Source organism: Physeter macrocephalus, chromosome 18, assembly GCF_002837175.3.
Source record: "Physeter macrocephalus isolate SW-GA chromosome 18, ASM283717v5, whole genome shotgun sequence".
In the NCBI taxonomy this organism is placed as follows: domain Eukaryota; kingdom Metazoa; phylum Chordata; class Mammalia; order Artiodactyla; family Physeteridae; genus Physeter; species Physeter macrocephalus.
In genome coordinates this window covers 58,396,553-58,410,167 of record NC_041231.1, presented here as the reverse complement: position 1 = coordinate 58,410,167, position 13,615 = coordinate 58,396,553, and the positions used below count along the sequence as shown (strand labels likewise).

Sequence of the window (13,615 nt, the reverse complement as noted above, 5' to 3'; positions counted from 1 at the left end):
CCCACGTGCCACAACTACTGAGCCTGTGCTCTAGAGCCCACAAGCCACAAGTACTGAGCCTGCATGCCACAACTACTGAAGCTCGTGCACCTAGAGCCCATGCTCTGCAACAAGGGAAGCCACCGCAATGAGAAGCCCGCACACCACAACGAAGAGTAGCCCCCACTCGATGCAACTAGAGAAAGCCCACACACAGCAATGAAGACCCAATGCAGCCAAATAAAATAATAAATAAATAAGATAAAGAACACCATTAAATCATACCAGGCAGAGCTAATTACACAATTAATCGTAAGAGACACAGTTTAAGCAGTGGTTAGGAGTTCAGACTCCAAAACCAGCCTGCCCAGGTGCACGTCCAAATTCTGTCATTTATCAGACATGGGCAAGTTGTTTGTGCTTTAGTTTCCTCCTCTGTGGAGATGATAGTAACAGTACCTTTTCATAAGACTTTGTAAGGATCAAAGGACTCCTGCATGGCACAATGTGATCTTCATTGTCAATATTGACACTATTGTTACACTGCATTTCATGTGACCATGATACACTGATAGTCTTTTTATCATGTAGCTGTTGACATCATATTTATTTCCTTGATGGACTATTAACTCTGAAGTCAGGTTCCATGTCTTATTCATCTTTACAGACTGTTTAACTTAGTACTATGAATGCCAAATCAGAAACAGAAAATGTGACTAATGACGTCTGCTTGGCTCCAGCAAGGTGGCATTAGGGAAACCATTCCCCTTCCTGGCATCAAGCCACTCTGTCCCCATGTAACACCCAAATCTGATCGGCTTTATTATTTTATTTATTGGAGTATAGTTGCTTTACAATATTGTGTTAGTTTACACAGTACAGCAAATTGAATCAGCTATACATATATCCCCTCTTTTTTGGATTTCCTTCTCATTTGGGTCACCGCAGAGCATTGAGTAGAGTTCCCTGTGCTATACAGCAGGTTCTCATTAGTTATCTATTTTATACATAGTATCAGTAGTGTACATATGTCAATCCCCATCTCCCTATTCATCCCACCTTGGTATCCATACGTTTGTTCTCAATGTCTGTATCTCTATTTCTGCTTTGATCCTACTTAAATGCAACCTGCAGTTTCACCCAAAGAGCCAAACTGCACATGAGTTTCTCATGTCCTGGGTTAAGAATGGAATTTCAGAAGGCTTAGACTATCCATTGTGTTGTTGGTGCCAAGAAGGTAGAAACTTTATTTCATGAAATGGAAGAGATCAGAAGATTGTAGCTCACTAACCTTATTCACTTGATATTTCTTCATGTAGATGGTTTTTAAAATGTTTTGTTCATCTTTGGTTTTATTGCCTTTTATGGTAACATTTAAATAATGGGGAGTAGAAGAATAGTCATTTCTATGGATGTTAAGATGCCAAAATAACGACAAATGTTTCCTCAACACACTGTTCCTTGAGTTATTGTCAGCATGTACCTCTTTGAAGTGGGGAAGCTGATTTAGAAAATTCACTTAACATATGAAGGAATGGAATATGAATGTCCAGAGTCAAGTATTTACTCCTAATTACATTGCTGTATTCGATCCAGTAGACAAACCTAACTCAGAGAGCGGTAACCTAACAGAGAGATAAATATTTATTGCTGTAGAGAAGAAACTGGTCCCATTTTATGTAGAACAAATGTATCCAAAGATACAGTTGCAGCTGACTCCAATCCAGTTAATATTGTTAAAGGTCGCTTAATGAAAGCTGACTCAGATCAACAAATTTTATCATTTGAATACTTATCTATTGAACAATTTAAAATCATTCTGGTCATGCAAATCTGAAAGAAAATATTTCCCATCCTGTCAGGAACAATGGGCACGCATGCAAATTCTAGATACAATGCAAGTAGTATGGTGACAGAAGCACAAAGTGCTATGAGATTTATGTATGTATTAACTTTTATGTGTATAAAATATTTCTGAAAGAATACACAAGACATGGTGACAGTGGTTCTCTGGGGAGAGCCAACAGAGTACCGAGAAGTAGGGGTGAGAGGGAGACTTATTTTTCACTGTTTATATTTTTCTATTCTTTTCACAAAGAAAAATAAAGAAAATTAATGTCATAGGACTACGGAGAAAAGGCAGTTACATTCTAATGAGGGATTCTGAAGGCTTCTTGATGCAACAGTGACATGAGCTTGTCCTCTTGGAGATGTGCCATGTCACCGCTAAAGATCATATTTTATCTTTTTGAATCATAGTTTTGTCTGGATATATACCCAGAAGTGGGACTGCTGGATCATATGGCAACCCTATGTAGTTTGGGGTGAGCATCTGCAAACTATTATATATAGAAGGGATAAACAACAAGGTCCTACTGTATAGCACAGGGAACTATATTCAATATCCTGCAATAAACCATAATGGAAAAGAATATAAAAAAGAATGTGTGTGTGTTTGTGTGTATGTATATATATATATATATATATATATACATATAACTGAATCACTTTGCTGTGCAGAAGATATTAACACAACATTGTAAATCAACTATACTTCAATTTAAAAAAAAAAAAAGAACATACGATCCTGTGGTATCCCTTAACTGCACTCAGCCATAGGGGTTTCTGAGTATCAAATCCAAATATGTGTCTGGGGCATAGCTGGTAGCTCAATTGTGTCAACAGTTAAATGTTCTGAATTCCATAACCTCAACCTGAATACAGCAACATAAAACTGAAATAGGTACTCCCAAATTAAGCTTGATATTTCTCTAATGAAGAGCAAACACTTGTAAACATGGACCATGGTGTATCTGAGCTGTTTGCATGTAGGCAGTAAAAAATGTCAGTTGTGTCATCTGCTTAAATCTACCCAAATTATCACTTAAAAATATTAATTCAATGTCACTTTTATCTAAGGCTTTGAAGGTTACAGTGAAGAAATTTCTGGGTCACAATGGAAAAGTAAAATGCTTGGTACTTTTTACTATAGGCTAACTTAGGAAAATAAAAATGTCCATTCTTCTTTCGGAGCTATCTGGCATAACTCTATAATGTGTTATTACTCTTGCCCTATTGCTTTTTTAACAGTCCAATATTAAATTCCATCACTTTCAACTATGAGCTTCGTCCCCCATAGTCAAAATGGCATCTTTCCTGTGATCTTTTCACTAAGGGCTGCTGTGTAAAAGCCTTTTGGATGGTTTATTTGAAGAAAATGGATTCTTGGGAGAGATGTGAAAAAAAATGTTTTCTGTAGCCTTGGTTTGCCAGCTGTTTTATATGGGCATTTGATATTAAGTGATACGGAAACCTTATCTTATTACACTAGGAAAGGAATCTAGTGTGAAGGATACGTTGGCATTACAATAAAAATGACCAATAACTTATTAATCTTGTGCTATAGTGTTGCCCTGAGGATAGTATTTGTGGTTCTGACTCCAACAAAATTGCCTATGGACATGAAAGACAAGGCAGGGCTGTTTATTTCAGTGGGCAAATAGGATTGTGTGTGGTTTTCTTCATTAAAAAACATCCTACCCTGGGGTTATTGATATATACATGTTATTTTTATTGTCAGTGAAATAAGATTTCACCATATTATTACTGACTGCCAAATCCCCTGAAGATGACTTTTCTGCAGGCAAAATAATGTCCTGTTAGTGACCTAGACTTCCATTTTCTGGACTCCTGGAGCCCACTTGCTTTACATGCCAGAAAACCAAATAACCCTTTGCGTTCCTTAAATATATTACTTTTTTCAGAGGCTGGCTTAGAGTTCTACAGATAGATCATGCTTATTAATTAACCCGTTTAGCCCCTTTGGCATTTGGAATTTTGTTCATGGGAAACCTCTCCAGAGATAACTAGTTCACATCCTGCAAAAGTTTCTCAACCTTGACACTAGTGACATTTTGGACCAGATCATTTTTTGAGTGGGAGCTGTACTGTATTTAGCAGCATCCCTGACCTCTACCAAACAGATGCCAGTAGCAGCCCCCTGACCCAGTTGTGACAACCTAAAATATCTCCAGATCCTGCCAAATGTCCCCTGGGGAGCAAAATCCCTTTTAGTTTAGAACAAGGTAGAAATGGAATACTTGTCATATACTTGTGGATTCACCATGTACATTTTGGCAAAAACTATCTTAGGGGAGTAAACTCTTCCCAGAAAAATGGTTAGCTAAAAATTCATTCCCAGTTTTCTATAATAGCATTTGCAAGGCATAATCATAAATAACCAGATACAAAAACATAAAATCACATGTTTAGAATGACCTTAGCTTTGTTATTATGGCCAAAAAGTGCTGTCAATTTCATCTTTCCTGTTCCCCCAAAACAGGACACCTATTCTTGAAGTATTTATTTGGATGTTCTTTCTTCCTTTCTTTTTCTTTTTAAATGTGATGGCCATGTGAGAGTGTTTTTAAACCATGAAGGATACATGGCAGGGATTGAGAAAAAGTGAAGAGATTGGGAAATTCATTCTGCAGTTCTCTCTTTGGAGTCTGGCTAGTTTCATTTTCTTTAGATATGGTGCCTTTAAGCCTCAGATTCAATAATAGCCTCTCCTGTCATGGTTTAAGCAGAGGTTTCCTGTGAATTCATCCGGTTTATGTTTGGATTAGGGGAGAGCCTATTTCAGAATACCAGAATTAGGGGATCAAGACAGTGTGCTGAGTCTGATCTTCTCAGTACGTTTTCTGTTCTAAATGACTCTCTGATTTGAGGAGCAGTACTGGAACTTGCTGGGAAGTATGAAATATTCTTGTTTGATGGATAGGATTAGAGCAGACAGAACAAAAATGCCTGAAAATTTCCCCCAAGGGTGCCCTTTGTTAGTATCCGTTTACTTGGCTGTTTTCTTTATGTTTCTGCTGTTTTTCCCATAAAATTTCCTGTAAACTTTGCCAGTCCATCCTATCCTTACTGCTTTCATTTTTAATATGACAATTGGTACGTTTCGCAAAATAAACCGGCCACTCTAAAATGTGACGCATGATTCGCTCTGTTGGTACAAGAGGCTGAAACTGGGTTTCTAAGAAACTTGCATGGTGAATGAAAAGGGCCATTTGTGGAGTGGTCATGAGCACCTGCTATGTTATTATGAGCCCCAAATAAGTCTTTCTGTTAACTGACTCATAAATAAAATCTGTCAAAGGTAAGACCTAAAGCGTTTTTTTTTTTTAATGCAAACCATGATTTTTGTAGAAAAGGTCTGTTTTCCCTGGTTGTCAGTAACTTTGCATGCTTAGAAAACAGCCATTAGTTTAAGCTTCCACTGAGCATTTACAGATATGTGATGCCAGCCAATTTTCTCTGGGTTCTCACCTCTCAGCTTCCTATTTGAACAGAAGCCATCTTCTGTGCCCCCACCAATTTGACACTGACGGTCTCTACTGTAATCACTACTTATCTCTCTAAACTGCTCTGCATTCATTTATTCATTCATTCAACCTACAGGTATTAAGCAAGACATACCTTGGAGATATTGTGAGTTCAGTTCCAGACCACTGCAATAAAGCAGATATCTCAATAAAATGAGTCACACAATTTTTTTAAATTTCCCAGTGCATTTAGAAGTTATGTTTGGACTAGACTGTAGTCTATTAAGTGTGCAAAGCATTATGTCTAAAAAAACAATGTACATACATCAATTAAAAATATTTCATTGCTATAAAATGCTAAGCACCATCTGACAATGCAGGGTTGCCACAAACCTTCAATTTGTAAAAGTTGCAATATCTGTGAAGTGTAATACAGCAAAGCACAATAAAATGAGGTATGCCTGTATTTACTGTGTCCCAGGCTCTGTTCTAGGCAACAAAGTCAGGGTGTCCTCAACTCTCTTGAAGCTGATATTCTAGAGGGAGAAATAATCAATAAATACATTCCATTAGTCAACTTGACTGCTGTAACAACATGCCATTGATTGTGTGGCTTTAAAAAACAGAAATATATTTTCTCACAGTTCTGGAGGCTGGCAGTCCAAGATCAGGGTCTGGCTGATTTAGTTTGGGATTTAGTTCCTGGCTTTTACAAGGCTGTTTTCTCATTATGTCCTCACATGGCCTTTCCTCCATGTGAGCATGAGGATGGAGAGAGAGCAAGCACTCTAATGCCTCTTCTTATACGGACACTAACCCTATGAGGTTAGGGCCCCACCCTCATGAGCTCATTTAACCTTAGTTTCTTCCTTAGAGGCTCCATCTCCACATACAGCCACTTTGGAAATTAGGACTTCAATATATGAATTTTAAAGGGACACAAACATTCGGTCCATAGCATATATAAAGACATTTTTAAAAATTACTAGTTCAGATAGTGATAAGAACAATGAAAAAAAAAAATAGAGGAAAGGAATAGAGAACAATTGGGGCAGAGATGGTGGTTGCTACTTTAGCTAGAGACCTCTGAAAAGATGGGAAAGTTGAGTGAGTCCAGTAATGAGAAAGAGATAGTTCTAGGGTGATTTGGGGAAATAACCATTCCAGGTAGAGAGAATTGTAAGCGTAGTGGCCCAAGATAAGAGTGAGAATGACAGGCTCATGTGACAGAAGAAGGTCAGTGTAATTGGATCCTAGTTGGTTCTGGGGAGAGAGGTGGGCAATAGCCTCATTGTGCTCGTCAATATGAGGAATTCAAATTTTGTTCTCATTGCAACAGAAAGCCATTGACCAGCTTTAGGCTGGTTAATGTATAGACAAGGTTCAATTTAAATGCCTAAATGGAAAAACTCAAAGGAATGTCCTACTTATCTTTGGTATACATAGTAAATGTTCAGTACATTTTTTAAAGTGGAAGGATGGATGTTTTTTTACATAGTAATTGACTTTAAAGTCAGATTTATTAACTGTAATTTATATTGAGTATATATTCACTCTTAAGAGTGTACAATTCTATGAGGTCTGACACGCACACAGTTGTGGAACCACCAAGCAATGAAGATACAGAACAGTTACATCACTTTCCAAAATTCCCTCAGGTGTCTGTGCACTCAGACTCTTCCCCCAATCCCAGCCTTTGGCATCCATTATTTATTTTTGGCCTTTAAAGTTTTGCATTTTCCATAGTATTATATAAATGGATATAAAATATGGACTTTTGAGTTCGACTTCTTTCATTTAGCATAATTTACTTAAGATTCACCATGTTAAATATATCAGTAGTGCTTTCCTTTTAATTGTTTAGTAACATCCCAGTGTATGGATGGACCACAGTTTATTAATTCAATTGAAGGATATTTGGCTTGTTTCCAGTTTTTGGCAAGTATTAAATAAAGCTGCTATAAATATTTGCATTAAGGTTTTTGTCTGAACTCAAGTTTTCATTTATCTTCAGTTACTGTGTATCAGTGGGATAGTTGGGTTATATGCTATGTATATGTTTAACTTTATAAGAAACTGCCAAACTGTTTTCTAAAAGGGCTGTATCATCCTGTATCTCCACCAACAATGAAAGAGTTCCAGTTTCTCTGAATCCTTGACAGCTCTGATTGTCTTTTTTTTTAATTGGGCCATTTTAATGAGTATATAGTCAATATTCTTTTTTTCTAAAATTTTAGAGGTATTGTAGGTATAGGTGTGGATAGTAAGGAGGATGCAATGTGTAATGGTGTAATTTTTTCAGCTACGTCTTTTTTAACCAAAAGACTATGACCTTTTAATCCTTGTTGAGAGCTAGATCAATTTAAGACTCTAGTTCCCCAATCCTTGCTTGAAGACTTGTATAGGATCTAAGCTTAAAGAATTTACTCTTTGAAACCTGGCAACCTTGAAATCCAGCCCCCCTACACTCAGTGGGGTTCTCATGGAATGCTTCTTTAGAAAGGTGACCCATGAGATCCTCTATTCAAAATATCAGTGACCCCTGAGAGATGATGAAGCTTTTGTCTCCAAAACTCCAACCTCAGTCATACTATTTTAAAAAAAGAAAGAAAGAAACTAAACTAAAAGTAGTAATTGACTTTTGCTAAGAGTATGGCAAAGTGAAGTAATGATTCCATGATCCCTGAGAGGCATTTTCCCAATCTATCCTGATATCAGTGAAATACTCCATCACAGCCCACCTGGTTTTGTCTGCACGATGTGTGGCTGGTCACTCTAGCCTTTCCCTTACCAGTGAGACAGAAAGAAAAAAACATGATTAGGTAACTTATGGACTCCAGGGTATAGTCTGAGCAGAGATGGCCTGTAAGTGTTTTTGATACCCTTTAATAGATCTCTATTAAAGCTGTCCTTTAATAGATCTCCAGAAGGATCATCCCTCCTCCGATTTGTGAAGCTCTGATCTTGCCCAGTATTATTCTATAATTGTTCAATGAAGGACCCTGGAGGACTAGAAAACTCAGTGCTTTTTACAGCGTGTACAGAGGTATATCACATAGGTCCAGAATCTCCATCAGTGCCCTGACTGAATCCAGAAAAGATTCCTTTCCTCACCTAGACCTAAATTGTCCACAAATTGTCCTTCTCTTTTCATGGAGAAAGAAAGTACTTAGCTTAGTTTCTGCCTGAGGGCATGGATTCATGCCTAGCACAAATTATCCAGAACTCTCTATAAGCTGATCCTCTTTCTTGAATGAAGGGATAGATGCAATTTCTGTCTGTGTAACACCAGCCACCTTTATAAAGCTTGGTGCTATGGTTTTGCCTTTCTTTCAAGGAGCTTTAGAAACAATGCCCATGGCTTTTCTCTGCTATTGGTTAAACATACTATTACACTCACCTGGCTAAGAGATTTTTGTGCAGCCAATTTTATAAGAGGACTCAAAATTGTCATTTTATTCAGAACAACTTATTTCTTGTGGACTCAAAGACCATCAGTCTCCTGCATGATCCTGTTAACAGTTGATGGGCAACAAGAGGGTGGAACTCTGTCTTCTCCAGACGTGTGTGGTAGCGTTTGGTTAGCAGCCAGGCGTGCATCAGCTTCATGAATCTATGAATCTTCTTTTTGTTTTTTCTGTTTGCAGATTTTATTCTTCACCGTACAGTATTGCAACCAACCGCATGATTCCACAGACACCCATCACGCCATTCATTGCTGCTTCCCCTGTCTCCACATACCAGGTATGTCCGGTTTACCTGCACCTCCCGGGAAACCTTTCTTGCCAGGAACAGACTAGATCAAGACAAAAGGGACACAGTAGGATTTTTGTTTTAAGTTGTCTTCCCTTTAGTCATATCTTAATGTCATAATACTCAAACTATCCATTGAGCCTACACTTTCAAGGGCTTGTTTGCATCTGTTTCACTGAATGATAAAAATCCACCGAGCTTTCCATTCTTCCTGCTGAGTTTTCATGATTTGGCTACTTTCCAGCCAACATTAGTGCAGCTTTCTTACCACTGAGAGGTTATTTTGTGTGTTGTCTGTTATTTTGGTTGTTGTTCCCTAGGGTATCTTTTCTGAGAACACATTTCTGGCAACTCCCTGCACGCCCTCCAGGATATTGTATCATTGTCATCTCATTTTGTCACAATCGTTCTGTGTATCCATGGAAAGCTACATGGATAGATGCAAAATCATTTGCTCCAAGAAATAGGGAAGATTATCAAAGGGGTAAAAGTAATTCCTACTTCCTCCTCTTACTTCATTCTCAGTTCCAAAGAGGCCAAAAGAGACCTCGGGGGTTCCACATGTTGAAACACAAGAAAATCTGAGACTCAGTGTGTGTCCTAAACCAGATGTTGTAGCCAGTTAGTAATGCTAAGTCCACAGGTGGATTGAAATAGCCATCCTTCTCCCTCAAACAGTGCTCCTTATCTTATTCCTTTGAGTCATCAAAGATATGATATTTCTCCCTGCTTCTCTTTACCTCATGTAGTTCTTCAGACAATTCTTCTAATTCAAATTAGACAAAAATGCCTATGAATGCTACCTAGAATGTTGAGTGTCACTGTTTAAAGCTTTGGAGAGAGAAAGAAAGCAAGAGTGCAAGTGTGTGCCTGCGTGTGTTTCCCTATATTGTGCAGATGGTGGGTGGGTGGGGGGTTTACAACAGGGAAAACTGTAATGTTGCTGATTGCTACGAATTCAGTGAAGTTTCACATTATTCATCCGCTACATACGTCATATCAGGAGGTCCCAGCTGTCAGAGCATCATGCTTGAGACTATGCACTTTTTTCCTTAACTGATTCCCCCCAAAGCAGATCATTCTCATTCTGTGTCTGCACTTAGATTCCTGATACCTGTCGGGTGAGTGGAATAGACTTTTGTGTGAATTGCATTAGAGGGTCTCAGAATGGCTGACTTCTTAATTGCCTTTCCTTGGGACCCATGAGGCTAAGTGCAGATGCTGTTCAGTTTTTGTTCTTCCTACAGGCCTGCCTGGTTGTAATGTGTGTTTTTTGGTTTTTTACCCATTTTTTTCTAATCTTGGCCTCTGTTTCAGCCAAGACCACCCATTGAGCTCCACTGTAGAGCACTTTGGTGACATGAATAAAATCTCCACAGAACAGTCATTTCTTTTGGGAAGGCTCATAAGTGGAATTTAACTCTGGCTCTCTTTTCTCAAAAAAGGAATTAGAGCAATTTCCTATGTTGTTGATTCTTGCTTTTCACCACTTCTCTCTTTTTTTTTTTTTTTTTTTTAATCTAAAGTTCATTGGCAATTTCATTGATGTGAGTATACTGAAAACAAAATCTTCGGGGCTCTCTGTCACAATCAGCTCTTAGAAGCTGACTGTCTCATTTGGCTGATGGGGAACATTCAGAACACTTGGCTGGCTCATGTACTCATTTTTATTTGCCATACCAATTACCATGAGTGAGAAAAATCACAGACTTGCTTAACTTGGGTTTAACCCAAAACATTCCCCCAAATTTCTGGTTGATCTCTCTAATTCTTCCCCAACTTTTACCACTTGGATTTATTTCCAAGATGGGATCACTTGAGAATATGAAGTTAGAACCAATGACAGAAAAAGAGGAAGTCTTCGCAGTCATGCTAAATAATGCCTCCTTCCTTATTCGCCTGGATCTTCCTGGAAGTTGACCTACAAACAGGAGATTCCTGAAGCCCCCAAATGTGCTCCATGGCCCAGCCTGGCCCATGTGGGCACTACAGCCAGCTTCAGGGAAGTAGGAATTTGCTTTACATTGTACCATGTTTCAGGGGCCAAATGAATCAGGTCCAAGAATTTCCTTTGTACCCTTAGTTTTGAGCACTGATTCGCTGTAAGTCAGGTGGACTCCACTTTCTTATGACCTAGTGTGACTCCACTGAACGCAAGAACCGAGTTCTCTCTGTGATTGCTTTCTTCTAATAAATGCTGTTTGATGCATAGGTCCAGAGTACTTCATGGATGCCTCATCCGCCATACGTTATGCAACCAACAGTAAGTGTTCTCAGTCACCTGAGGCTCGATGTTTCTATTATCCGAGTGCAAGCTTTTGTAATGCATAGAAGCTTTGGGGTAAAGCTTTTGTTCTATTCCATGCCTCTTTCTGGCAGCCCTATTTTCCAGATACAAAGCTGTTCCTGAAATTCTATAAAAGTGGATAGAGTGATAGTGATGGATAGTGATGGAGAGATACAGAGTTGAGAGAGGAAGAGAGAGAGAGAGGGAGGAAGAGAACAAACTTGATTGGAGGAAATAGTGATCAAACTCTCATGTTGCTGTCTACCATTTGTTATGAAAGGGGAATGTCTACTTCATGCAGAATTGTGAACTCTGGACAGTTAAATCCATTATAGGAGGAAAGCCTTTCTGTTGTCCTTCTCCTCCTGTTATGCTTTGTTTTCTTCGGATGCAGTTGGGTGTGCTTTGGGAACAATTTTGTGTATCATGGCTAAGTGTTGACTCAAAGCAATATATTTGAAATAGGAAGGTGTTTGTCTACTAATAGATGAGGATAGATAATAGATAGCAAGGTTGGTAGATGACTTTTATGTTAACTAACTAGAGCCATTCTCTTCTTCTTTTAGTGGAAAATTTCTTCCCAAAATATTCAAACTCTATTTTCTGCTAGCTAGCTTTCCCATTTTGTGGTACAATATTACATTAGTCCCAAGGGAAATAATATTACCTATTCCATTAGAATCCAGGCTGAAGGCTATTGATTCCATGTATCTTTGTCGAGGTCTTCCATGTTTTTGAGCGCTATAGAAGTACTAGCCAGGGAGACTTCAAGAGCAATATACTCACGGGAGTGTGAGATAGGGGAAAGATCCCCAACGGAAAGTTGTGTGACAAGGTCTCTGGTGTACTCTCCTGGGTATGTTCAAATCTGTAACTTTGTTTCCTTTTCTGTCACTATACTTAACATGGCTTTGGGGAGGATCAAAACAGAGAGAATATGTGAAAACAGTGTTTGAAGTATGACATACTATACCTTATTATTATCATTAATCCTTATTATTGAATGTATTAGTTGTTCAAAGAAGAAGCAATGCTACATTTTAACCCTTTTCAAAGCTAAATATAAATAAGGTAGCACATATTAAAAACCAGGGAGTTAATACACAGACATCTATTTCCTGGACTCAAAGGATCACAGCACCTGGCTTTCATATTTGAGCTTTGTCCATTTTCTTAAAAAATAAGGAACACTCCATGTTGCTCCTAGTGTTTTGATAGTTTGCTTTTTATTTAAAGAATAAAATATATGTAGCTTACTACAGTAGAACTTTAGACCCTATTCTGCAGATCCCCATATTTACTCTTATTCACATACCTTGGGGGCTTCCTGAGTTCATCTGATCTGTGTTGTGTAAATCAGACCAACACGCAACGATTCCAGGCTGTTCTTTTCCATCAAAGTTGTGAGGTAGAATTCAATAGATGGAAACAACTACCTTCTAAAAAAGTATTGTGTGTGTTTAAAGAGCATTGAGGCTAGCTTAGTCCTCACACTGAGGTCAAGCATCATCTCATCGTGGCCTAAAGGAATGCACATCTGGCAAAATCTGAATATTTTTCCAGATACCAGAGTTTGTAAGATTCCACAGTATTTCTGGAGCTGTAAGGAGATGGGAAGATATTTGTTTGTGTTTTTTTCCTACTGTCACTCAGGGCCTTAGCTAAGTATTATATTAGCTCCTCCTCCTCCCCAGACCAGCTTCACCCATTTTTTGGATGTATTATTTCTTGTATATCTTCCCCTAGCAATAGTTGTGTGTGTGTGTGTGTGTGTGTGTGTGTGTGTGTGTGTGTGTGTGTGTTCATTTGTCCCCCACCAGGATCTTTCTTGCGATGGCTTCTGCTCCCTAATATCTTTTCACTTCCCCTGACTAGACTCTGCATGATGTTTGAGCTTAGGTCACCCCCCTTAAGATGTAATGCTTGTGGCTGGGACAGATTCCTGGGGAAAGGAGTGGCTGGGGCACCCACCACCTTGTTATCTTTAACATGGAAAAATTGGCTAAACTGCATCATGGAAACACAATCTGTAGCATCAGTCATTTCCCTGTAACAGTTTTGTTGGTTGTCTTTATTGTATAAAGAACCTTTACCCAACTGGTCTTAGTTTCATCATCAAAGTGGGGTTGGTTAAATTAATCACTGTGCTACTAAAACATAAAAATAATTAGGCAATCCAAGGTGGAGAAATAAAATACCTGGATCTGAAGGGAAGGAATGAATGACTTGGTGATTAATAGCATGGACTCTTTTTTTTTTTTTTTTTTTT

At 38.5% G+C, this 13,615-nt stretch overlaps 1 protein-coding gene across 6 annotated transcripts in view; it reads left to right on the top strand.

Moving 5' to 3' along the window:
* RBMS3 (RNA binding motif single stranded interacting protein 3) overlaps positions 1-13,615 on the top strand; it is a 752,917-nt gene that overhangs the window by 636,518 nt on the left and 102,784 nt on the right. For 5 of the 6 annotated variants that reach the window (XM_055079737.1, XM_055079739.1, XM_055079740.1 and 2 more), the window contains exons 9-10: positions 8,954-9,050; positions 11,272-11,322. In XM_055079737.1, the coding sequence (XP_054935712.1) occupies positions 8,954-9,050; positions 11,272-11,322 (148 nt within the window). The remainder of the gene's footprint in view (positions 1-8,953; positions 9,051-11,271; positions 11,323-13,615) is intronic. The other variant, XM_055079741.1, reaches the window with a different exon arrangement.